The 27977-nt window shown below is 36.0% G+C and overlaps 1 protein-coding gene across 2 annotated transcripts in view; it reads left to right on the forward strand.

Annotated features, from left to right (window-relative positions):
* The window catches only part of ATF6 (activating transcription factor 6), an 85431-nt gene that overhangs the window by 31165 nt on the left and 26289 nt on the right, over positions 1-27977 (forward strand). Inside the window, exons 11-15 of one of the 2 annotated variants that reach the window (XM_026703372.2) lie at positions 3451-3564; positions 4755-4857; positions 6921-6979; positions 7779-7893; positions 19913-19997. In XM_026703372.2, coding sequence (XP_026559157.1) covers positions 3451-3564; positions 4755-4857; positions 6921-6979; positions 7779-7893; positions 19913-19997 — 476 coding nt within the window. The remainder of the gene's footprint in view (positions 1-3450; positions 3565-4754; positions 4858-6920; positions 6980-7778; positions 7894-19912; positions 19998-27977) is intronic. The other variant, XM_026703373.2, reaches the window with a different exon arrangement.

Below are 27977 nucleotides of genomic sequence, written 5' to 3' on the forward strand. Positions count from 1 at the left end.
AGTTTTGTTGGTTTCAGGCAATTCAGGTAGTCCTTGACAGTCGTAAATGATAAAAAGTGAATGCTAAGTCACCTTTTTCAGTGCTGTTGTAACTTTGAATGGTCACTAAATGAATGGTAAATTCATTTAGTGACCATTCAAAGTTACAACAGCACTGAAAAAGGTGACTTAGCATTCACCTTTTAGCATTTACGACTGTTGCAGCATCTCCATGGTTATGTGATCAAAAATTGGGCTCTTAGCAACTGGCTCATTTATGACAGCTGCAGTGTCCTGGAGTCATTTGTTCACCTTTTGTGACCTTCTGTTAAGCAAAATTAGTAGGGAAGCCAGATTCACTTAGCAACCATGTTTCTAGCTTAACAACTATAATGATTCACTTAAAAACTGTGGCAAGAAAAGTTGTAAAATAGGGCAAAAGTCACTTAACAACTGTCTTGCTTAACAACAGACATTTTGGGGCTGAATTGTTGTAAGTCAATGACTCCTGTATTACCCCAGAGACGTCAGTGTGACACTAGAGTGCAAATTCCCCTTGCAGCTCAGAAGAAGATCCCTTCCTCTGGGTGGCTACGTGAACATTTCTAGAAGTATAACTCTTCTGATCTTGACATTTTTAAGTGTGCCTGTGGTTGCTGTCTGGTCGCTCAAATGCCTAGAATGATTTCCATTGATTGTTTGCAAATGTTATGGTTGGCTTGTTGCAGAAGTGTATTTTAGGCATTAAGTAAATGTGCACTTAATCATCTTCTGATTGAAATTTGGCTTTTTCAGCTAATAGGTGATTCAAACCTAACAGGTTTGAATTTCATTTCCAAGATAGCCACAGATGTGCCAAAAGCATAAATAGTTGAAAATGTTTTGAAAGCAGGCAGTAAAATGAGACTCTTTGTAATGTCTTTACAATTAAAATTCTGTATCATAAACTATGCACAGTCATGACCGTTGAAAGAAAGCCAATATTGTTTGTGTTTGAACTTTCTGAAACGGAGGCCCTTTGGGGTAGAAAAATAGAATTTCCCATTCTGTCTTCTTCACACGTGTAATATCAGCCTACTTCATTGCTGAATTTATAATACTTTGGTTCATTTGATTTGATTATCTACTCCCTGGCCTACATCTTAGATTCCAGGTGCTGGTGGAGATAAGGATTAGTACTTCACCACAGCTACTCTTCTGTTTAGAATAGTCAGCTCACTCTTCTGTTAATGCCTCATCTGTTTTGCATCTTTTTCTTCTTCTTTCTATGCTTGATTCTTAAAGCTCATATTGCACTGTTGTGATGTATTTATTTTACACTCACTGCCTCATTCTTTTCTTGACTATGTTCCACCTAATCCCAGCTCTGATTCCCCCATGTTCTGTTTGACTGAGCCTGCCCTTCTTAATGTTCCAAGAATTCTTGTGTGGTCATACACGTGGCTGATTCTCAGTCCAATTTTTTAGCCAGGCATTGTCCTTGCCTTTTCTTGTTCTTCCCTTTGAGCTTTTGCATCCTTGTCTTGTTATTCTCAGTTATTTCAGACTTGTATATTTGCTTCTGGTAAACTGTAGGAATTGCCCTTGCCTTGCTCATACTTCTTTCTTCCAAACTTCTCGCTTTTCAAGTAAAAGTGAAATACATTTCAAAATCTATTTTTCAGGGTTGGTTGGTTTGCTTGCCAGTTTCAAGTGCTGGATTCTTGAAATAGAGATAGTTGGAAAGGAGAGTAATAACTCTCTTGTAGGATTTTCAGCTGCAAGGATTTGTGCAATGAACATAGATGCATACTTTGCATAATCATAATGTTAGAAATGGGCTCAGATATCACCTTCTCCAACAATGCAGAATCTGTTAGAGCAGGGGTCCCCAACCTTTTTTGTGCCGCGGCCCGGTACCGGCATCACAAAATCATCTGCGGCCCGGTACCGGCATCAGCACGCATGGCAAGGCAAGCCGAGTGACCGGCCAGCCAGCCGTCCCCCGCTTCTCCCCGCCACCTTCAACTCCTCCTTTGTACCTGTGTCGATGGGCTTCGCGACGGCTTCGGGATGGTCGCTCAACTCGCCTTGCCATGCATGCTGAAAGAATCCTCGCGCCTTAGTTTTGTTCGAAGCCGCCCCCCCCCCCTCCATGAAACTAAGGCACGAGGATTCTTTCAGCACCTAAACGCCGCTTTCTACCCGGAAAAGCTCACCGGAAGCACTTTTTCATCAAAACAAGATGGCGGCACCCAGCAAACCAGCGGCCCAGTAGAAATTGTTTCACGGACCGGTACCGGTCCGCGGACTGGTGGTTGGGGACCCCTGTGTTAGAGCATTTCTGACAGACAGACATTAAAGGCTCTGTTTGAATATCTCCAATGAAGAATTCTGCACTTTGTATAGCATCCTGTTCCACTAGTTGATACCTTGTATATTCACAAAGTTGTAACCTGAACCTACTTCCCTAGAGATTTTTAACCAATTGGTTCTTGGCCTGCCTCCTGCAGAAATAAAGAATAAGTTCACTCCTTCTTGTGTGACTGTCTTTCAGGTATTTGAAGACTACTGTCATATTTCCCTCCAATGTTCTATTCTATAGGCTAAACATACCCAGATGTTTTAAAGGTTCCTCATAGCGCCTGTTTTGAAATCCCTCATCTTAGTAGCCTTCCTCTGAACTTGTTCCTATTTGTCATGATCCTTTTCAAGTGATAGTGCGTTGAACTAGATACAGTGCCCTTAGTGGGGTTGACCAGGGCAGAGTAGTCTGGAACAATTAGTTTTTGTGATCTGGATTCCCTTCTCCTTTAATGCATCCCAAGATATCATTTACTTTTTTAACAGCTATAATGCATTGCTGCTTCATAGTTAACTTGTGAGTACCAACGGTATGTGGAATCTTTTCACATGTGCTATTGCCAAGGTAGGCCTTCCCCATGTGTTCCTTTTTGATCCAGTTGCAGAATTGTATCCTCTTCCCTGTTGAAATCCATCATTTTTTTCAGGCCAATTCTTTATTTTATTTTCCTAAACTTATGTCTTATATCAATAGCGTTACTCCCATCCCAGTTTGTGTCATTTCTAAACTTGATATGAAATCTCTTAATCAAGTCAGTGATAAAAATCTTAAGCTTTGAGACTTCACTCAGTATTTCCCTCACAGCCAAGTGGGGCGATTAATGCACATTCTTTTGTTGTGGTAATTCAGTCAACAGTGAATTCGTTTAACAGTGATATCAACTGGTTCATATCTTATCATTTTATGAAAGAAAATATTATACTCAGCCACGTTTTTATTGAATGAACAAAAGATTTTGTATCCTACTTGATTTTAATCTATTTTACCTTTACCTTGATTTCATTTGTTGAATTATTTTATTAGTTTCACAGATGCCATTCTGTTTTTTTAATTTACTGCTTGTCTGTATAATACATTTATTTTAAAATAATGTACAATGTTAAATATTTTAAAAAATTATTTCCTAGATATAAGCCATCGGTTTCGGATAACAAAGCACTCATGGTAGTTACTGAGGAACCAATAATATATGTTCCTCCCCGACCTTGCCAGCCATTTATCAACCGGACAGAATCACTCAGGTAAGCTGTTTGCTTATAAATAGTAGAGATGTTAGATGCCAGATAAGCATTAGGACCTAATGTTTGACTTCCTCAGTATTCAGTTCATTGGATGTATAAATGAAACTGGCTGGTGTCTTAATGATTAAAAGGAACATGTAAGTAACAAGCCAAAAGAGCAACCTGGATAATTTTCCTATATTGGATTTATAAGAGAGACTTGTTAAAGTTTTGAACAATTTTGTGACAAGGGACAAAGAAAAAATGAAAAGAAATCAAGTGCTAGGGCATTATTTAAAGACATCAAGATTGTTAAAAGTAAAAGAAAGAAATATCAAGTTAGTTTATTGATTAAGCATAAAGTAGACATGTTGTTATCTCTGGTAATCTTTAATGGACTTTTGCTAATGAGTACTGAACAACAAGCTTTTAAGGATTTGTTTATAGAAAGATCAGATATGAGAAGAGATCAGTGTTGTATATTAAGAGAAGACAAGTTACTAAAATTGTTTATACTGTACTGTGATGAAGTTATTTATATATTTCTTTTTCTTTAGTATATTCATATTGTTTCTTTTCTATTTCTATTTTTTATTTCCCTTAGTATATTCTTATTGTTTCTTTTTTTCTTACTTCTATTTTCTGAACTTTTTATTTTTTTCTCTATTGTATCTTTCTTAATTTTCATTTTTATATTTTTAATTGTAATATTGAATAAAATTACCATATTAAAAAGTATCCTCTCATGCATTTTATGCATTTCAAATAAATTCTGTAATATTGACAGAATATTTAGTCAACACAATGAGTTAGGATGGCAATTTATTGGATGATTATAAGAGAGCTTGCAACTCCATGTCCATTTCAGTGTCATAGTTCAAAGCAAATGTGTTTGATTGGCAGCTGTTCTGGAGTTTATGTAGTACATTCCAAATATCATTCAGGAATAAGAAATCTACTTATATCTTACCAATCTTCCCCTATCCGAAGCAGCCACAAACTGATTAAGAGATCCAAATTCAAATATTGAAATCTGATGTAGATAAAGTGAGACATTATTTCTGAGATTCTTTTTTGAGGGTATAAACAAGAGACTAACCTGAATATGAGTTCAAAATCAGTACTTTTAAGTTATTATGGAGAATGTTGTCCTTGAATATATTTTTTAATTACTATCATTATTCTGTTTAATTTTCATGTTATTTGTAAAGGTTAAGTCATGAACTAAGAGGTTGGGTACATAGACATGAAGCAGAAAGAACAAGATCAAGAAGGCTGTCAAATAATCAGCAGCAAAAAGAGCAGACTGTCCAGGTAGGTTTGTGGAATCATTTATAATTTATGACAGCAGGAGAAGAGAAGGAGGAAAAATACGGTCCTCGGGCCCAGATCAAAAAAGAGAATGCATGTCCTGGGGAATGAACAAAATTCTGATATTGTATTCCAGGGTCTCTATCTCTGTTCCTTTGTCATTTAGGTGATTCTGGAATATGAAATTACTCTTTTTTAAAAAAAATATCTGCATTTCTGGATTATGATTTACGGTTTATGATGTTTTTTGGATAGGCCATTGGTTTTATGATATTTTATGCTAACTGCTATGCAAATATTGTTATATTTAAATAAATACTGGTAGTCTTTAAGTGAAAAGCATACGCTTTTTACAATTTGGTGCTGTTTGGATGGGGATTGTGAATTTTCTTTCATGCTTACAATGTATGCCTACAATGACTATGAAAACAGACTAACTGATACATACCCAGAGGCATACGTGTTGCAATTACTAAGGCCTATGTTAGTGTTTTGTTAACATTTTCATTGTTTGTGGCCCTGAAAAGGACCGTTAGGTAACCAAACATGGTTGCTAATATGAAATTGGCTAGCCCTTATTGCTTATCGCTAGATGGCGTCACATCGGCATAAACCGTATAAGCCTTTACATGTGATCTTTGGTGACAATGTGGTGCCAGGCTGCAATAATGGATTCAGTCAGCTCCTGCTTGGTCTTTGGATGCTTCTTGATTATTTTGTAACCAATCTTGGCCCACAAGTTCTCAATTGGGTTCAAATCCGGGCTCTGAACTGGCCAATCCAGGAGTCGAACACATGCTTCTCTATCCACTGCTGGATGGACTTGGCTTTATGACAAGGAGTTGTCATCTTGGAAGTAAAAGTCCTTCCCTACAAGTTGCTGAGCTGAAGGAAGCATGGTCTTTTCCAGGACGTCAACATATTGCTTGGAATTCATGATTCCCTGCATGATTTGTATCCGACAATACCAGAAGCAGCAATACAGCCCCAGATCATCACATGCAATGGATGCTTCACAGATAGATTCAGGCAGTACAGCCTAAATTCTTCAGCTGGAAATCTTCTGACATACTTATTGCATTGATTCCCGGTCAAGTAGAAATTGCTTTTGTCACTGAAGATGAACTTGCATATTTCTTGGCCCACACACGTCGAGGAGAGTGGTGAGCGTCTGTGAGCAAAGGTTTACTTCGAGCCCTGTAGCCCTTGAGCCCTTTGGCAAGCAGTCTGCGATGCACTGTGCTTGTACCCACTTTTACATCACATGTTTCACCCCAAATTCTTGTAATCTGATGTCAGCCATCTAAATGCATTGCAGAGCCAGATCTTGCCATTTTTGTTGACTTTCTTGGTCTTCCAAGAGCGGAGTCTGTCATCAACTGAACCAATTATTTGGTATTTTTCAACCATTCTGCTCACTGTGGTGCAATGACATTTCACTCTCTTGGTTATTTCTGTATAGGAGTAACCCTCTTCATGAAGCACAATGATGCAATACCGCTGCTCAGTACTTATGAAAGCAAAGGCCTTCATCCTTGCCCGCTGCCAGAGCTAAATTAAATTTCTCAATGCTTTTCATGCCTATTTATAGTCAGAGAGTATGACAACATTGATTGGCTCATAGATTTAGCCTGTTTGGTCAGCCAAAGCTCGCTGCTGATTGGCTACCTTCTCGAAAATGCAAGTTGTGTTTATTCTAGCACATAAGCTCATTCAAAACCCTAAAAAGACTTTAGTTATATTAATAAAAATTATGCATCTCAATCCAACTACATAAATTTTCATCAAAGTACTAATTTTGCCTGGTTTCTATGAGTGAAAAGTTGATTAAACATGTAAATACAGCTTAAAACTGAAAGCTGAAAAACTGAAAACACACAGAGCTGTGTGGAAAAAGTCCTGAACGCTTAAATAAAATAAATAAAATTATATTTTTTCCTGCATATTGATATATCTTCTGTAGAACTTCAGTAATGCTAAATCAAAATTGTCTTTAAGTGATACTTACTTTTTATATTTAATTTGGTGATAAGTTATTTTCTTGTTCATTTTTTTTCTATCCCCAGAGTTCTTCAGGAAAAAATTCTGAACTAATGGCTCTTTCTTATACAGACAATAGTGTTGGGTAAGTCAAAATAGAATCTTCTCATCAGTATAATATTATATAGTTTAAAATGTTGCCTTATGTAGGAAATATTTAATTGTTTTACTGAAAAGAGTCAGATGCATTTATTGGCAATCCCCTGTTAACCCAGTTTTCATTCAAGCTCTTTAAAGATTCATCTAGTATTCCGTTTCCTACAGTGGCCAGATATATTTTTCTAGAAAATTCACAAATGTACACAAGAATGTTAATATTCCCCTTGCATTAGTTCTGGAACCCAGGATACAGAAAATATTGAATATGTCTAATACCCAAGGCCTAACTGTCATGCATGAGCAATTTTTCCTACTGTTTCTACTCTGAAACAATTGTCTTGCTGCCATCAGCATATAAATTCCTTGATGCCTAAATATTATGATACTGTAGGTAAATATTATGATACTGTGTACTGATTTCTGGCTTTGTACAGTGATACCACAAATGCATTAAAGCATGCTATTCCTGATAATTTGGAGAGCAAATGATAGCAATAGCACTTAGACTTATATACCAATTTATAGCGCTTTAAGAGTCAGCCTATTGCCCCCAACAATCTGGGTTCTCATTTTACCCACCTCGGAAAGATGAAAGTCTGAGTCAACCTTGAGTCTGGTGAGATTCTATCTGCCAAATTGTAGGCAGCTGGTTGCAGCAGAAGTAGCCTGCAGTACTAACCACTGCGCCACTGAGGCTCTATTGGATGCTATTGGATGTTTGGCTTATGATATATTCAGGTGCTTTATGTATGCTAGTTCCAATAGTATCTTCTCATGTATTTCAGTAGGAATTCAGGAAGTGAGCTACAGGTTTATTATGCTTCACCACGAAATTATCAAGATTTTTTTGATGCAATTCACAGAAGGGGAGATACATTTTATGTGGTGTCATTCCGTAGGGTAAGTATATTAAATCGTTCAGCAAAAAAAAAAAAGGAAATATTGTCCTTTTTTATAACATTCTATTCAATAATTTTTGAAAATTGTTGTTTTTTGCTGAGGCTAGTATATCTTTTTAAGTCCCTGAGCATTCTTGAGAAAAATTGTAAAATCTTGATTGTGAAATTATATTATAGCCTATTATAAAAGTGTTTCCCTATGAAGAAGGAAAAAACATTCCCCATGAATTTGATCATAATTTTTTGTTCCCCTGAGAAAAATGAGGACCATTATTCTTTATTGGGAGAAGAAAATGAGCGTAAATGAGATTTATATCTGAAAGATATCAGTACATGTTCAAAAAATGAAATCATATAGTTTTCTCTTGTGCAAATGGATCTGTTCTGTTCAGGTGTTTTTCTTAATTGATGCTAAATAAATACATTTATTGGCATCACATCTTCTAGGTATTTGCAGTGGTTTTGCAGGGATATCAGGGATAGCAGTTTTTGCAGCAAAATATCACAATGGAATAGGGAGTGAAAATATAATCAGGGTCTTGACAGCTTATAGAAACCAATTTCTATGTGAAAGGACAGCCATTGGAAACATCTATTTTTACATTATATCTCCCAACCTAGTAATACTTCCTAGAAGGATAAAAGGATCTATTTACATTGTGGAGTTATTCCCATATCTATCAGCAGATGGAGGTAACGTTTAATTTTATTTTAAGAAAGTTGTTTTTCAAACATTCTACTCCATCAGTTTGCCTTCTGAGAAATCTCTGTATATTATTATGGATTCTGGAAAATATTCAAATATGCTCATTGTTGTCCCATGTGTGGACATGTGTTGGTTCTCTTTTCATCCAATAATTGCATGTTGCAGTGAATAAAATGGTATAAATGAGAGAGCTTTTAGGAAAACTTATCCTACATCATTATCGTTTCTAGCAACTCTTGTACTTTTGCACAATGATTGATTAGCCCTTTAATCTCCCACTTCTGAAAAAGATTGTTGAATGAATGGTGGCATCATGGATAAGCCATACAGATGGTTTCTTTGGATGCTGACGATGATCTGCACCATTATCACTGGCACTGCGTTAAATTTATTTTTCACTTTTCTTCTGGGAGACCCAGAGGTGGGATTTTGCGTCACAGTACTTCCACTTGCCTGAGCAACCTGGTCGTAGGGAATCGTTACTTAGCCTTCAGCAATGGGGTTTTCAGACCTATATTTGCCATATTTTTAATTTGAAGGCAGAAAGACCATAGATTTGAAGGAAAGCTGCCATTTGCACTTAGTAGCACTAAGCTAGAGGCACTTTGGTGAAGTCTTAAAACATCAGCCTGGAAACAGGAAGATCATGAATTTTAGACACATACAGCCTATTGAATCACCTTGGACCAATGACACTCAGCTTTAGGAAGGAGCCAATGACAAACAACTTCAAAAATATTACCAAGAAAATTGCAGGGACCTGTTTAGGCAGTTGCTGGAGTCAAAAACTTATTTGAAGGCATTTAAACTAAGATATTAAGCTAGGTAGACATTGTCTCTGTGATTGGTGGTCTGGTGTTTGGAGCTGGGTCTCTTTATGCAAATTTCCATTTCTCTCCCCTCTCTAATCCTTTTGACTTCAAGCTAAGGAAGCTATGTAAGTCCTCTACCACTGTTGAATAGAGTAAAGGACTAATAAGGTAAATCAACTGGGATTCCAGGAAACAACAAAATTCTTCTATTCAGTAGATGAGACAACAAAGGATAGGGTTACAGTTCTATTTCAACTAAAGGATAAAGTATGCCCTTTAGAGATCCTTTGTCTTGAATTTTTCAAGAACAGAGAAAACAAGTATTTGGTTTAACTAAGAGCATCTGTTAAAAGTAATAAATAGATACAAGTAATCAATAGATGAAATATTGAAATAGAATGTTTTAGCAATAGTCTTTATTTTGCTTTTATGCAGTATATAAATTACACATTTTAATAGACTGTATGAAGTTGCATATTGTGGAATATGTCATCAATGTCTTAATGTAAAGTTAATATTCAGCCTATTTCAATGTTTGTTTGATATTTAGTAAATGATAAAGATCATTTTTATAGAATTGTAGAAGTGGAATGGAACCATTTAGCCTTTTGAATCAAAACCATTGCTAAGTTAGGAATCCAATGGAAAACGTACTATAATACATTTGGTAAAGGGAAATTATCTCTAATTCCAATGTCAAATTGTTGTTCTAATTAGAATGTTTATTATATAACATAAAACTTCTTCTTTTCCCTGGTGTAAAAGTATATGCAGAATTACATTAACTTTCTACATTTTAAAAGATGTGGTCATATTTAGTATATTACTACACATATGCAGACATATATAATCAGTCAATCAAATCTTTATTATGCTCATAGATCAGTATAAATTAACTAAATTGCACTATAAGTAAAAATTCACTAGCATATACAAACTTAGTGTTTTTTGTTTGTATGTGTATATTTTGAGACCCAGACAGAATTAGTTGATTTTTATGACTGAAATGTATGCATGTGCTGTATGTAGGTAGAACTTACTTAGGATTTTACTTAGTCTGGCACATACACTTGGAATTTTGAATGTATGTATGATTTGAGCACTCTCAAAATGACTGATGAGATGTTTATTCAGAAAGGGTTATCATGGCCAATTACAAAACGCATTTATTAAAATATAAAATGAGGAAATTTTTTGCCTACTGTTTCTTCTTGTTCTTCCAAGATTTTTCCTACCACTCCCAGCATGAAGTTAGATAAAATCTCTTTCATCTTGAGCTTCATTTCTGATGATTTGAAAGATATATTCATGCATCAAATCTTTATTATGATCAAAGATTAGCATAATGAGGGTGGGTATAGTCAATTAAAAAGGATTAAAAAATACACTGTCTAAATTTTTTTTAAAAAAGCTAAAAACAAATAAATATAAAAAAGAAAACATCCAAAAGGAATATAAAAGGGGCGCGGTAGGAGTATTAGATGAGTGTAGGAAGACTATAAAGGTTAGTATATCACAACATAGAGCACTCTTAGAATGACCAACTATATGCTCATTAATTCTAGCTTATCATCTGATAGATTTTAAATGCTTCTGTGCAGAACCTGACAACATGATAGGTTGTAACCGGGTTAGTATCTGAAAGCAGTAGAGACTGTAAAATTGTCATGTGCATCCTGGATATTTATGCAGTAATGACGAGAAGAAGCTTAGTATGAATATGTTTGTAATGAAGATACTGGGAGAATACATGCTCTGTTGTTTCTGTATGACAATGTCCAGAAGCATTGTCTCTCCAGGTAGGAAAACTTTTGGGTATTGGAAGACAGCAGAGGGGAGGGCATGGCATCATACCAGAATAAAGCTCTACCAGGAGTACTTCAAGATTAGTTAAGTATACCGTAGGGGAGGCAGAGGGTTCACTGGCTAGGTCCAATTGGTGCTCTTGTGTTTGCTATGTGCTGTTGAATGAGTGCCTTGGCCTAGTTATATTCTATGCTGAGTAAAAGGCCTGGAGAGAAGCCCAACTGTGAGATTTTATTTGCCATTGCCTTTTCCCATGTGGACTGAAAAATCATCCTTCATAGTTAAATTGTATTTATGCAATTTTCTTGAAAACACTTTAAGAAATGATTTGCTATTGCCAGAAAAAGAGAGAGAGAGGGAGGGAGAGAAACTTTCTAGGTTCCAGTCCTTTTGAGGGTAAAAGACTTAACATGTGTTGCCTTTGATTCCCTGAAGGAACAGAATAATATTTCCTTATTGATCACATTTTATTGTGATCATTATATTTCAGTTTTGTGGTAAAAAAAAAAAGTATATCAGGTTTCTTGGGGGGGGGGGAATTTGTTTATTCATATATTCCCTGCTGTTATTTTTACATAGAAGACAGCAAGCATACGAAGTAATCCTTTCTCCTTTGATTTCTCCCAACAACAATAACCCATGAGGTGGATTGGGCTGAGAGAGAGTGATTGGCCCAAAGTCAACTAGATGTTTTTCATGCCTCAAGCAGGACTAGACTTCACAGTCTCCTGTGTTTAGGCAACACCTTCATCATTGCAACTCAGGAAAGATCAATATGTGTACTCCAAGGTTCATTTTTGCAATTCTTAATGGCTATCTAGAAACTACTTGAAATTAAAGAGCCCAAATATGTAACTTCTCTTTTATAGTCTCTTATTGAGCCTTAATCTTGGTTTAAATAGAGTTGGTAAAACTGGAATATGTGTTGGTAAGAATAATAAAAAACTTAATCTTTTCCCAAATCTTACTTCCAAAATTAGGCCCTCATTTTAAAATTGAAGTTGTTTAATAGTTGCAGAACAGGGAGTTTATGCAGGAGAACAGAACATTTATGAAGAGTTATGCTGTTTTTCCGACAATGTAAAATTATTCTTTTCTTCCCAATCAGAAGTTAATCAGTCCCTTGAACTGACTTTCTGCCTTGAATTTATAAAGTCACAATTGTACTTTGGGCCATTTTCAGCTGCATTTTATTTCTCTCCAAAGTGCGCAATTGCAATTACTGATTTTATTGTATTGGTGTTAAATGCCCTTAACGCCAGGCAAGTTCCACTGATGTACTAGGCTTCTGTTTCATATAACTCTTTTTTTCCCGAGGTAATTCCATACAGATGAAACCTTTTTCCCTCCTTGGCTCTTTGTGTTTAGCCAAGTTTGCAATTATACAACAGACAATGTCTAGTGTGTTCTAAAGTCCAGGTGCAACAACAGTGAAATATCAGGTGCCAATAGATCACAACACCACCTGTTGGTTAAGAATCATAGTAGCTTTGCTGATATTTAGTATCCCTGTATTATAATTAGTTAGAAGTTTTTTCTTCTATTATCTATGCAGAGGACATAAAGCATATTCAGATTTATAAGAAACTATTTCTAGACTGGAAAGAAGATTGGGCTGCATCAGAAATAAAGTACCATGTTTCTTTGTAGTGGATTGTACCTAATTTTAAATGTGTAAAGTAATAGGGTGGCATAAAATTCTTATGAGGATAAACAAAAAGAATATACTCTTAAAATGTAAAATAGTAGTAATTGTTTCCTTTGCTTTGCATCTGACAGATAGTAACAGCAAATAATAAAATACTACCTTTTCAGATTAAGTATTCTGTGCCATTTTAAATTAATATGAGTAGAAATCTCTTTTCTGTCCAGAAGATTACTTTTTGAATAGTAATCCTCTGGCTTTTATATCTGCATGCTAGAGATCTTCTTGATGGGAAACACGGTTATTATTGATGGATTACTGGGTGGCATAGTCATTGGCAATCTGTTATTAGGTGCTTTAAAATTCTATGGCTAAATATTTAAAAATTTGCATCCAGTGATCCCGCATATTTATTTTCTGTCCCTCTTTCTCTGGATGTAGATATATACAAAATCTCCATACCAGTGATGGCGAACATTTTGGGCTCAACATATAAGAAATTCAGAAAATGATTTCCTTGATTCTGCTGTCACACCCCACCCCAGGCAAATGAGACTCTACTTTCCTCCCAGCTCTCCTCTCCAAACCCTCTAGAAGTTGCATGACAGGGCCTTATTCTTGCATTTTCCGGCACCTCAGAAAATTGCAGGAGAATTCTCGTGATTTTGGGGGGCAGAGACTATACAAGAGCAAGACCTTCTTGTGCAACTTCCAGAGCTTCTGGAAGGCCTGGCATGTCACCAAAAATGGCATGATGTATCACCTATGACCCATATGTCACAGATTCACCATCACTGCCCTAGGCTTTGGAATAGTCTATTTGGATATTTTCTTACCATACTCCAAGAAAAAGTTGGTTTCAGGATTGCAAAGGAACTTTAGGACTGTTGTTTTCTTTAGATTTTCCTTTTCCTGTGTCCTTTATTTTTACAGAAAAAATAAAATGTGTGAAATGCCAGAATTTAAAATGAAGTGGTACTCTGATGTTGTAAGTTTTTCCTCTTTTGCCACTTCCTTCCTGTTTTGACTCAATTTGAAAGAAAAGACACTTGCCAAATGGTGCTTCAGGGGTCTTAATTCTGTATTGTAAATTCTTATCATAAGCCATAGTCAAAGTGACCATGCAAGAAACAACTAGAAAAAGGTTCACACAGCTTTTTCTAGGATTGTTAGAAGGAAGCGATCTAATATATTACGGTGTAATTATGGACAGGACAGTGTCTGCTACAATGCTTAAATAAGAAGGCTCTGTTTCTGTTTCTTCATTATTATAGAAATAAAGAGTAGAAAAAGAGTGTGGGTAGATTAGCTATGTAACTGGACAATCAGTACTGTAGCAAGTCATATCTGAAAAATAAATTTAATGACCCTGGGAAAATGTGAAACTTTTAATAGAAACTATAAGCAATAAACTTATGTTAACAATAAACATATCACACTTTAAGATTTTTTTTAAAAAAAAAACATAAAAATGCTGAGACTCTAATTCTGTTTGGTTGATTATATTATCAGAAAAAGATACAAATTAGATGCTTTAGAGTTTAGACCAAGTAGAATGGATGTGAGATTTCCCATAGCCGTGATTCTTGCTCTCTATTGGCTTTTTACTTGCAAAAAACAAACAAACCCCTGAACATTTTTTGGGAGCCTGTGACTATGAATAGATGTTCTAGGAAACTGCATAGATTGCCTCTTCTGAAATTCTTTGGTTTCAGTTGATTTAAGTTCTATGTCAGAACGTTGGTCATCAAAATTTCTTCTTTGGGATAAGTATTACCTAGGAGGTGAACAGTCGTAGCTCATTTGTGTGTCAGTGAAATTGCTATATTTAGGCTGTGATTAAAATTCCCTGCTCTATGACTGTGGTAAATATGAATTTGTTGATGATAATTACATAGAAGGGGAAATCTTTTTCTCTATTTTTAGTGTTATTTTTTAGCATAACTAATAATAGTGAATATTGCTAGCATTAAAAAAGTAAAAACTTTATTTCCTGGGTTTCTAAGGACCAGTGCTGAGTTCTAATTACTATTTTAAATGGCATGGTCATGTTGCAATTTGAATTTACAAAAAGCTACCATTTTTGGATCCAAAAAAATTCTATGATATTGTGGGCGGAAATTTCCTATAATCCAGTTCATCTCAAATAGACACGTAGACTCTCGGAATGCTCCACAACGATCATTCTTGCTAACTAATCCTGAAAATTGAAGTCTGTAAATCTGTAGGGTACCCATATTGGGGAATGCACCCTAATCTCTGTGGAAGAAATAATAGAAAGAACAAACAGGAAGCCTGGCAGAGTTGTCATACTTTCATAAATTGAATAATTGCTTACCTCAACAGATACTTCATTAATTTGCTGCTGCTGTATTTGAACATTAATAATAAAACTATACATCATTTCCAAAACAGAATTAGGATCATAGGAGATACATGATGTCTTTATTCCACTTAAGGTGCCTTTCTGCTAACACATTGAAAAACTAGTTACAATTGCCTGAAGATTTTGAATAGTAGTTCAAATAGTTCAAATGAAAATAGATTTCTCCTGTTTTATTGCAAGAAGTTTTTGCCATGTTCTGATTTGTTATCACATTAGTGAAGCTAGTGTTCCCTTTCTCCTGCAATTATGAAATTATGTGGATTAATTACATGTTTAACTAGCCCCTTGGAATCAGCTGGAATCATTCTGGAAATATAAAAGGCCCTAAAATACATCATCATGAAAGCCTGGTCTCCTGGCTAGCCACAGAAGAAGGCATTTTCAGAACATATAGAGCCTTCCAACTCTTGGAATATTTATTTGATTTATATCTCATATTTCTACAAGGCTACTAGGAAAGCAAAATAAAAAATGGGATATAAAAGTGAAAAACATAAATTGAAGTCAATAGTGACCTTGTAAACTAAAATCATAATAGTTAAACATTTGCTAAAAGACATTCTTGTATAGATTCTTTATAGATTCTCTATATGCTAAATGAATTTTTGTAGCATGGGAGAAGGATATTCTGTACGCTTCTGCATTTTGAATTGTGATTCAGGGCTTGGAAGAGAATTTCTGTCAAAATGATAATTGACCAGTGAGATTGTCGTAGGGATGGCGTTTCACATTGTTTGACACACGTAGGAGCTGAATTTGTTTTACTTTTGACTGGATTTTGATTGGTATCATTTGGAAAAAACAAGATACAAGAAGTGTCGTGGTTTAAGAAATAGAAACCATACATTTATGCAAGCAGATATGCTTAAAATGATTAAAGTATTTATGAATCCCTCAGTATACATGCTAAGTTTATCCTTGACTGATGATTGATTATGTGTCATCAGGTCATAATTGACTTTTAATGACCTCATAGTTTTTCTCTATGACAATCTGTTCCTAACCTGGTCTTTCAGATCTTCCAACGGTGCCCCTGTCGCCACTAAGTGCTGCTGGTCATTGTCTGCTCTTTCCTTCTATCTTTCCCATGCTTAAAGCTTTCTCCAGAGAAATAGATCTTCACATAATGTGTCTGAAATAGGATAATTTGAGGGCCGGTTTGGTGCAGTGATTAATGTGCTGACTTAGAAATCAGAATACTGTCAGCTCTAGGCTTTCCTTCAGTACAAAAGCCAACTGGATGACTTTGAGCCAGTCACTCTCTCTTAGCTTAATCTTCCTCACAGGGTTGTTGCTGTAAGGGAAAACAAGAGGCAGGAATAGTAAGTATGTTCCCTGCCTTGAGTGGTCATTTTGTGCCTCAGCTGAGAACTCTGGATTAATTTGTTTGATGATTAATTTTGATGATTAAATTGTTTGGTTTCTTGGCTGTCCAACGGTATTATAGTCATTCTAAATCTGACATCCACCAAACAGGTTAAGAATATATTTCATATGAAACATTCAATCATGCTGATTGAGAATTATGGGAGTTGACAGCTTCAATACATTTTTAAAAAACTAAGTTAGGGGATTATAGTATTCCTAGACAAAGTACAGACCCTGTAGTGAGGTGAAAATATTTGAGATTAGAAGTACTTACCTCCAATATTTTCAGATTTGTTTATAAAGCAAATAGAATTATATGGATTTTTTTTTACAAAAATTGAGAAGGTATTTGTGAATCTGCATTTAAATAATAACTGAGGAACAGAATAGTTAGCACAGTAGGACTGCTAGGAATAATGGAGAGGAACAATACATGGAAATGGAATAATATGAAATATTGTTGAACAATCTATGTAATGCAAAGAAAGTTGATTTTGTAAGTACTGGCACATAGAGCTTTTACTTGGCTTCCTCATAAACTGGAAGGGAAAATGTCTAATCTCTAGAGTGGGTAAATTCCTTGCTAATGAAGTCAAACTTCCCGACTAGCTCCCTTACTAGTTCCTCTTTCTATGCATACTTTTTCAAAACATATTTTTCACAAGACCTCATAGATAAAATGTGGATAACTTTGAAATTAAGTTGGAAATCTGAAATTCTAGGATTTTTTTTATCTTTTCTGTCCATCTACACAAATGAGAAATGTGGTTTTAATGCAACACAATATTAATTTCCAACTTCAATAAATAATAGGAAGTGGCCAGTAGAAGATTTGTAAAAGCTACCCTTAAACAGTTTACCATTTTTCTCATTCATGCAGTTTTTATTGTGCCACCTCCTAACGCTAAAGGGAAATTGTTGAGGGAAGCATCTGCCTTCCTAAATATTAAAGAGATGATTATGTACCATCGTCATTTTTAGCTTGACCCACATAGATAGATTTTCTCCATAATGATCTGTTAGGAGGAAGTCATTAAATGCTTTTTGTGTCTTTTATAGTTATTTTTACTAAGTGATTCTAAAAATGTTGTGTCAAGCAATTTGATGTTCGAGTAGAGAAAGAAAGGATGTCACATTGCAGCTGTAGGTAACAATGGTATCTCCGAGTCTCTGTCAGATTAAAATAAACAGACTCATTTAAGTAACTGAATTTGTCAAAATAAAATATATTACTGTCTCCATAATTTTATGCATTTTGATGTGGCATATTTGATAGTTAATGTGGCCTAATTTATCAGAAATATACCATTTGTCAAAAATGGTGTAGGCTCTCCCGCTTGGGCAGGAGGTTGGACTAGATGACCTGCAAGGTCCCTTCCAACTCTGATTATCTGTATCTATCTATATGTGTGAATTTAACTACAGTATCTGGGGAAAAAAATTAAATCCTTTCTTCATCCATGGTTTTGGATTGTAAGAAAAAAGACTCCTATTTCATTGAGCTCCTCAGTTATGGCCAAAGTAGTATGAAAAAGAAAGTAAAGCATTATTAATTGGCAGTTTATCATTTGAGATACAAAATGCCTAAATTTATTGTTAATAATAATAAAATACATGGTAAAAATTGAAATATGACCCTTAAAAACCCACCATCTGCTCTTTTCATGAGAAGTGTCATCTAAAGACAAAATAAATCAAAGAAAGTTAGACTCCAGAGCTTTGTAGTTCTGAGCCAACACATTTAATGTGTTGGAATGGCAATCCAAGAGAAAGCCTAGAACTCAGTGCCTGGCATAATGGCTGGAAAACTATCTGACTGGAAAGATGATGTTGCCAAATTAGACTGTGCTCCAATTTTTGTTATGGCTATCCTCTAGTTCAGTAATCTTCTGAGCATGATGCTCTATACATTCTAAATTCAGTCCAAGGCAGTATGTTTCTTTAATCAAGTTGAAGTACAGATTTTGTTAGCTGCTGAAGGACGCTAGCAAAGGCTACAACATTGTAGACCTTTTTCCACAGCAGCATCTAAACAAGGAAGAGCAACAGACAGTTCCTATTAAGCAAGGCTCCGTTAAATTTCATGCCACATTTGTTTTCAAGATTGGCACTCCTTCTTTTGATCAATTAGCTTCAAAGATTCTTGAGGCTAAATAATCATTGTTTTGTAGCATGGTTTTTTAAAATTAACCACATTTTTAGTTAAAATAACTCTTATAAACCACCTGGAAAGCTTAAGATGACTGCTAATATAAATTAATGTATAATTATAACAATTTATGGATTGATATAAGTTTCAAGTTAAAATTAATAATTTAGTACATTATAAGGTAACAGAATAGCATGGTGGCTCAGCAGTTAAGATACTAGGCTTGTCGGCTGGAAAGCCAGCACCCCAGGTTCGAATACCCTGTGATGGGGTAAGCTTCCATCCTGCCCCAGCTCCTGCCAACATAGCAGTTTGAAAGCATGCAAATGAAATAGATAAATAGGTGCCACCTTGTTGGGAAGGTAACAGAGCTCCATGATGTCATACTGGCCACATGACTGCAGAAATATCTTTGGATAGCACTCCCTCAATTGCCTTGAAATGGAGATGAGCACCGCACTCCTGTAGCTTACCTTTTTATAATGGAGCAGTAAAAGAAGCAGAGAATAAAGAATATTGAATAAACTGCAATTAATTCAAAAGTGAGAGGTAGTTAAAAATTAAATGCTAACTTCTCATATCAACATGGAAGCCAGAAATCACGATAGAGCTATTGTTTCAATTAAAAACAAATAGAACTGTGAATTAATAGTAATGATGGGTGAAGATTTGGTGGATAAAATGGACAATCTGAATGGTGGGCATTCAGATTGTGAACTATTTTTAGCAAGAGTTTTGTTTTGTAAATTCAAATGGGAATGTGACACTCATAATATTAGGATTGGTTTTAAAAATACAAGAACACTTCACTAATATGATAATTCAAAAAAATAATCCAAAGGAGGCAGAAATAAACTGGTTCAGTCTTTCCTGATGGCTATATTCAACTATGGTATTTTTATGGAAACAGCTACACAAGTTTCAATTCTTGTCTCAAGATAAGAACGTGCTGACTTGGTCTGGGGTTTATTTTTAATGCTAGCTTCCGAAAATACATGTATCTGGAATCTATAAGGTGATACAGCAGTGTGTCAAAGGTTCTTTAGATTGGGACTTGTATTGGTTTTAATTTTGCATTTTATTCTTCCTATTTTTTTCACATTTTAAAAGTCATCAGTACAACTTAATATCTGTAACATATTTTTTAGGATCACCTGTTGTTACCTGCCACTACGCACAATAAGACCAGGCGACCAAAGATGTCAATAGTGTTACCTGCAATAAATATCAGTGGTGAGTATGGAAGTTAACAAATTGTCAAAAAATCTGTTTGTTTCATTACAGTCAAATTGTATGAATATTTCATGGACATTTTAAAATTATATCTGTTCAAGTTCAGTCTCTTCTGGTGAGCTGTGGTTCAAATAGTAATATGGCTGTAATTTTGAATTTTATTTATTTTGGTTATACATCACAAAAATCATATGATTCATTCCAGTTTACATTCATAAGGGATATTAAAACAGAAACAGTAAAAACTAGTGCTGCTGATTATAGCAGAAGTAAGAGTAAAGAAACAATAATCATAACACTTACCAGCAGCATCAATCTAGCAATGGACAATGTGAGTTTTCAAAGAAACTGCAGAATAGATGGATGGATGGGAGGAAGGAAGGAAGGGAAGGAATGAGAAAGAAAGAAAGAAAGAAAGAAAGAAAGAAAGAAAGAAAGAAAGAAAGAAAGAAAGAAAGAAAGAAAGAAAGAAAGAAAGAATTCTTTATTGGCCAAGTGTGATTGGACACACAAGGAATTTGAATCTCAGTGTACATAAAAGTAAAGATACATTTGTCAAGAGTTAAGAATCATAAGGTACTTAATAATAGTCATAGAGTACAATGACTCCATTCTGGCAGGTTTCCAAAAAGAAATCAGGGTTTCTGCTAATTTGACTTCTGATGGGAGACTGCTATTCAAAGCCACCACAGGAAAGCACCATTTTGGAGTCTATAAGAACTCAGGAGCCAAGGTATTTATGGCCATAAAAATAAAAACCAGCATTTCAAGTTTTATACAGAAACCCATTGAAAGCTAGTGCAGTGCCCCCAGTTCACTATAGGCCCCCCAGCAATAGTTGCTTCCACTCATCACTGCGCAGGCAGCTGTGTTTGGCAACAGTTGCAGCTTCTGGGTAACCTTGAAATTACAGCCCCATATAAAATACACCACAGTAATCTAATGATCTTTTCATGAACACTATTGTAGGACCTTCCACCTCAGGTAGAAGTTGTACCAGACAAAGTTAGGCAAAGTCTTCTTAACCATTCCTTGTAGCAGTAGCATGAATCAATAAGAACACTCTAGTTATAGATCAGATGTTTCTGATGGAGTGCCATCCCGTGTAGAGTAACATTTGCACCAGCATGACGGCTTGTGGACAAACACAGCTTCATCTGGTTCGAGTTCCCTCTCCAGACCTTCAAAGTCATGACAAATCCAGTTCAGTCCAAGGGTGACAATGAACAATCAGCATATTGATGATGCCTTACCCAAACTGATTGATGACTTTTTTAATGGCTTCATATAGATACAGAGGAGAAGAGGATTTAGTCCTATAGGACTCCAAAAGGGAGCCTCCTGGTAGCTGACTTCTCCTTCCCCACTTACATGGATTGGAATTGCCCACTTAGGGAAGAGCAGAGCAAATAATCTAATTTTGCTCTTATGTTTTGCTCTAAATCAAACACAGAAAGATACTGTGTTTGATAGTATCAAGAGCAACCAAGAACTCCTCAGGGAGGACCGCAGTGAGTGTTCTTCCACCATCCATATCCTGGCAGAGAGTGTCTACCACAGTGAGTGACCGTTCCTGTTTTAGATGTCATACCCTGACTTGAAACCTAACTGAAAATGATCCAGAACATATTTTTTTTCTGAAGCAATGTCAACTTCTCAGAAATAGGTAGGAACTATACATTAGGTAGCCAGTATAGCTGAGCCCTGGGGGCAGACTGGTTAGAATACAGTATTGCAGGCAAACTTTGCCCTTACCCTGTAGTTTGATTCTGACAGGGCTTGAGGTTGATTCATCCTTTCATCCTTCCAAGGTTGGTAAAATGAGGACCCAGATGGTTGGGGGCAATAGGCTGACATTGTAAACTGCCCAGAGTGTGCTGTAAAGCAGCAGTCCCCAACCTTTCTGGTTCTGGACTGGCGCCAATGGCGGTGGTTGGAGGTGGGGGGAAGAGGGGATGGTTTTGCACAGGTGTGCGCCAGTTCCACAAATGCAGCTTCACATGCTCACCCATTCCTTCTGGGCCACAGCTTAGCACCAGGCCGTGGGTTGGGGACCCCTGCTATAAAGCACAATGAGGTGGTATATGAGTAAATGCTATTGCTATAGCTGAGTCCAGGGAGTCTCTTCAAGAATAAAAATCACTTTATGCATTTAAATATTTAAAACAATTCTTTTTCTAGATTAGTTCACTTCAAGATACTGATATGAGGAATCACATGATGGAATGCTTATAAAAACAAGCAAAGGAAGAGAAAAGTTGGAAAATCAATACTTTCTATTTCATTGAGAGGCTCATAAATGCATTCATGCACACACTCAACAATAGGGAAAGTTTGGGTGCATTTAAAGTGTTTTTAAATATCGGTATAACTTTGATTTCTTAGAATTTTTATTGATACTGCTCCTGTTTTCTACTTTAATATTAATTTAATTTGGTCTTTTATACCATATTTTTATTCAGTAAAGCACATAAAAAGTATTTTCTGATTAAAGATCTTGCGCAAAGAAAAGGACTAAAACTACAGCTTAAGCATTTTAACTATTGTATTTTCATAAACAGTATGGAAAAATGTAGATGATATTAGAAAGAAAAATGCTTAAATAAAATCTCAGTTTAGCAGTCTTTATATTGATATTTTACAGCATTCTGTATTTATAGAGAACTTTTCCTCTAATTATTCAAGGGTTTACTCTATTAGTTAAATCATAATTTGATTTTGGCATTTGTTTGCAAAATATGTGCAGTAGAAGCAATTTCTAAGCAGACTTAGGCTTTCACACCTGCTGCAAGTAACTTATCACTTGCTGTTTGTACATCTGCTCTCGAGACATGTGATGCTATAGAAGCTCTCATGTTTCCATTGGAAATGTGTTTGCTGTCCCTTTCATTCCAAGATGAAGTTTGCCAAAAAGAATCAAATGGTGCTTTTGTTCCACCAAAAAAAACATAAAAAGGGATCCTGGTGAACGTGCCCACAGGATCTTATGATAGATCAAAAAGGGTTATAGATTTGCTTTCTGATGCACTGATTGCTAAAGTAAGTATATTAGAAAAATTAGATAATAAAGTATGTTTTACAAACTAAAGAGAAACCTTGCAAAGACATAAGTGATTGTGGTTTTATTTGCTGAAATTTGATGGCTCACTAGCTCTCTATCTTATTTTCATTTTTGAAATCCAGAGCCAGATTATATATCTTATTATATATGAGGCTTCATGTTCTTTCATCCATTATAAGTATGCACACATGTACTATAACTCTCTGCTCTAGTCAGTAGTTTGCAGCCTGGGGAATTATCTGTTCATAGATAGCCTACCCAGCATAAATCTAAAGGATTTAAAATGTTCCTTATAACATTTATCTTATAGGAAAAAAACATTTATTGTATTTAATCTGCAAGAGAAATTTAATGGATCTCTACAATAACTGAGATTGGGCATGAAAACATACATATGGTCCAACATATGTCAGCAAGCATGAGTAATATCTGTAAATCTGAATGGTTCTTTAATGTTGTTTAGGGTGTGGTATTATAATTCTAAGTAAGATTGTTTAAATCAGGAATGAGTGAACCTCCTCTGAATCACCTCTTCTGAATTCTATCTGAGCAGAAAAATCTATTTGGATGGTCTCCATAATGTTCAAAAGCAAGTCTTGGAAGCTTTTTCAGTATCATCTCTAAGTACTTGAAGTGTTCCTGTAATTATCATATGAATTAACTATTGTTTTCTCTAATCTTTTTTATGGTCTCTGTAGAAAGGCACTGAAAACTTTCGAATATTTTTTTCTGTTGAATGTTGAGATAGTTACTGAAGAACAGGTTTAATTTTTGTTATAGGATTATTTTGCTTTATGCTATTACTAAGATACGGATCCAGAAAAACTAATACTGGTGCCATAAAAATACAGTATATATTTCAGTAGTATGGTATTAATGTGTGACATCTTGATAATTGAAAGCATTCTTCCAAGATATCAATAAACTGAACTACTTTCATTCTTAGTATGATGTCCTGAGCTGTCTTGAGTTAATTAGATCATTAATACAGACAGTCCCGGAGTTAAGAATTCAAATTTGTATGTAAGTCAGAAGTCACACTTACGCATAGACTGCCTATTACTAAAAATGGCAGATGGCTTTCTTTTTCCCCTGCATCAGTAGTTCATGGAAATACTGTGCAGTTACAGCAGTTCGTTGGCTCAAGGAAGGAGAAGGCCATCTGCCATTTTTAGTAACAGGCAGTACGAGTTGTCTACAAGTCAGATGTTCTCAATCTGGGGACTGCCTCTACTTAAAGTTTGTGTGAGTTATTAATAATGATTTAGATGTAGTGTTAAAGTACATTAATGAAATCGCATTACCAGTTTGCTACATAGATCCCAGTTCAGAGTGATCATGTGTTAGCAACAATATATGGCAGAGATGGTGAAATGTTCTTAAGTTTCCCAGAAATCCTGCTAATTGGTAAATATAACTTCTTGGTTCTTATAGAATATCTATGTATTAAAATGTAAAAAACAGATAGTCCTCAACTGTTTGGGACCAGAATTTCTAAGCAAGGCAGTTGCTAAGTGAGTGGCCCTCGATTTTATTACCTTTTTTTTTGCAATGGTTGCTAAATGAATCACTGTGGTTGTTAAGCAAATCATGTGGTTGTTAAGCGAATCTGGCTTCTCACATTGACTTTGCTTGTTAGAAGCCATCTGGGAAGATCACAGATGGCGATCTTACAACTCAAGAGCACTGCAGCCATCATAAATACCTGTCACTTGCCAAGTGCCTGAATTGGATCACTACCTCTATAAGTCATGTTACTTATATTGTGGAATGCCATATTGAAAGTGACCTCCAAAATCTAATCTCAAACGTAAATGATTTCAATCATAAAGATATTCTTTAAAATGTCCAGGTATCGGTTACATAACTTCAGTTTGGTTGCTGTTCATCTTTCATGGTTCCTGGACACAAAACTCTTTCTTTTCTTTCATTGCCCATAGCTTCTTGTTAACATAAGGATTCTTGCCTCCAAATCTGAATATCTGGAAAAGTATTCACAGAGAGCATCATGTTTGTTTTGGAGTGTATTCATACTTTAATCTATATTTGGAGCACTTGCACTGATTCAGATAACATATTCGTAAAGCAAGAATAAAAGAAAATGAAATTTAACTTCTAAATAAATAATTTTATAAATATCAGTTAGGTTTACAGTACTTTTATCATAAATAACATTTAATTTCTTTAAAAATGTTTTATAAAATGAATCAGTTATTCTGACATGTTCACAGATTAAGTTGCCATTAATGCACATTAATTTGATATGAGTTTCCCATGTGCAATTAATCTTCCTGTCTGCCACATTTCCCAGAGTAACTTAAACATCTGCTGTCTTAATTTCTTGGTCTATAAAAAGTTTTATGATTTTAAAACCTTGCTTATAGTAAAGAGACTGACATCTGCAGTTTAACCTTTTTTGGAAACAGAATCAAACCAAAACCTGCAGCTTTTAAACTATTCAAGATGAAAATAATTTTCAATTTACAACCACAATTGGGACTGGAACTTCCATTGGTAAGCGATGCTGTCATTAAGTGAATTGTGCCCAATTGTACCATCTTTTTTTTTGGGGGGGGGGTGTTATTAAGCAAATCACCAAGCAAATTATGCAGTCATTAAGGGGATAGGCTCCTCCTACAGGCTTTGCTTGTCAGAAAGTCACAAATGGCTTTCATGTGAACCCAGGAGCATTGTAAATGCCAGCTGATTGCCAAGCACCTAATTTGTGATCATATGATTATGGGGACAGTATGATGATCATAAGTGCAAGGATCGTTCATAAGTATTTTTTTTCAATGCTGTTGCAACTTCAAATGATTGCTAAATGAATGGTTGTAAATCAAGGATTGCTTGTAATAGCCCTTCTAAGCTCTTAGAAATCTGTGTACATATAGAAAGAGCTGTTCTTTTATCACACTGCAACCCAAATAACCAAGTTTGATTAAAAAGATATATATAATTCATCTACAGGCAAATTCTTATAAAAATAAATAGCTTCGAAAAGTTATTTCATATAAAATGTATTTTATATGCACTTTAATGGCAAAATATTTTCAACAACTGTATTGTCTAGTGATCCCATTATACAGTTAAGGTTACCAAGGCACCTTACTTCCAATGAACAAATCGTGACTAAAAAAGAATATTGGATTGTAAAATAAGCCAGATAACTAAACTCTACTGGAAAGGGTTTATTTATTTTATTACTTCATAATATAAAATACAAAAATAGAAAAGAAAATAGTAGGAAAAATAAGGAAGGGGAAAGTGTAAGAAAAAAAGTGGGGTGAGAAAAGGTGTTTACTCCCTGCTCCCTTTGGTGCAGTAGAATAAGATAATAACATCAAACCTCAACTTTTTAATTTTACATAATAGTATAAACTAGCCATTTCTATAACAACAAACCTATCCAATTGCTAAAACCCAAAATCAAAGTTCATTTTTTTTCTACTCAAGCACAAACTCCAGAACCGGTTTCCAAGCAGAAACAAAAGTAATTGTGTCTTTTTTTCTTTAATCAAAGCAGTCAAGTTTAGCCATCTCTGCTAACTCCATCAGTTTTTGCAGCCATTCATCCATTGTGGGAATCAAAGTGTCCTTTCGTTTTTGTGCATAAAGTAATTTTGCTGCCATCAACATATATAGCACCAAAGTTCCAAAAGTCTTTTTCCATTAAACCCCAAATCTTAAGTTTATGGTTTTATCTTTATATTCACTTTTAATATCTTATGCATTAGGATGTGAATTCTACTCCAGTATTTCTTTGCTTTGTCACATGTCCACCATAAATTATAAAACATCCCTTCTTTACTTTTGCATTTCCAACATTCATTTGAAATACCTTTACACATTCTGAACAACTTACCTGATGTTAAATACCAATGCTACATCATCTTATACCATGTTTCTCACAAAATAAGGCCAGGCCTTATTTTGTTTTTTGAGCCCTGAAGAAACAGCTAGGCAGTCTTTTTGGGGGTGACTTAATTTCCTCCCCCACCTAGAGCGGCCCATATGCACGTATCTCTCCATGAGGCCGTTTCTATCGGCCGATGAAAACTCCCCGAAGGCAGAGTCCCCAGCCTCTTTGGGGCGAGGCAGGGCTGCCTGTGTCCCCTCGCAATTAGGCAGTGCCTTTCAGGCGATGGAAACTCCCCAAGGGCAGTCATCAGCCACTTCGATCAGCCGGTAGAAGCAGCCTCAGGGCGAGCACACACACACACTCCCCTTGCCACAAGGCCGCTTCTATCAGCCGATTGAAGTGGCTGGTGACTGCCCTTGGGGAGCTTCCATCGCCCGAAAGACACTACCTAATGGCAAGGGGACACGGGCAGCCACGCCATGCCCCGAAGCGGCTGGGGACTCTGCCTTCAAGGGAGCTTTCACTGACCAATAGAAGCAGTCTCACGGGAAGGGGAGTGTTTGCGTGCACTCGCCCTGAGGCCGCTTCTACCAGCCGAAGTGGCTGGTGACTGCCCTTGGGGAACTTCCATCGCCTGAAAGACACTGCCTAATGACGAGGGGACATGGGCAGCCATGCCTCGCACCAAAGCGGCTGGGGACTCTGCCTTTGGGGAGCTTCTATTGGCTGATGTTCTATCGGTAGATTGGGGTATTCTAGCCTAGGCTACCTGCAGGGCACCCCTAAAGGCAAGTTTTCTCCCCACCCCACCCCGCCCTTCCCCCCCATTTCTCTTCACTTCATGTAGTTCTAACGAACGATGTGAGAAATGGTGGGGAAACGCATGGATTAAATAGGCCTAATTTTTGGGGGTGGGGCTTAATTTCACCTCATGCCTAGAAATCATGCTGGGCCTTCCTATTGGTGGAGGCCGTATTGTTGGAGAAACACGGTAGTTGTCTTTTAAGTTATAATTTAGTGTAAATTTTAATCTTTCATCCACATATTCTTCCATTGT

This window comes from Pseudonaja textilis, chromosome 3 (assembly GCF_049901715.1).
Source record: "Pseudonaja textilis isolate UNSWEBS1 chromosome 3, rPseTex1.2, whole genome shotgun sequence".
NCBI lineage: Eukaryota > Metazoa > Chordata > Lepidosauria > Squamata > Elapidae > Pseudonaja > Pseudonaja textilis.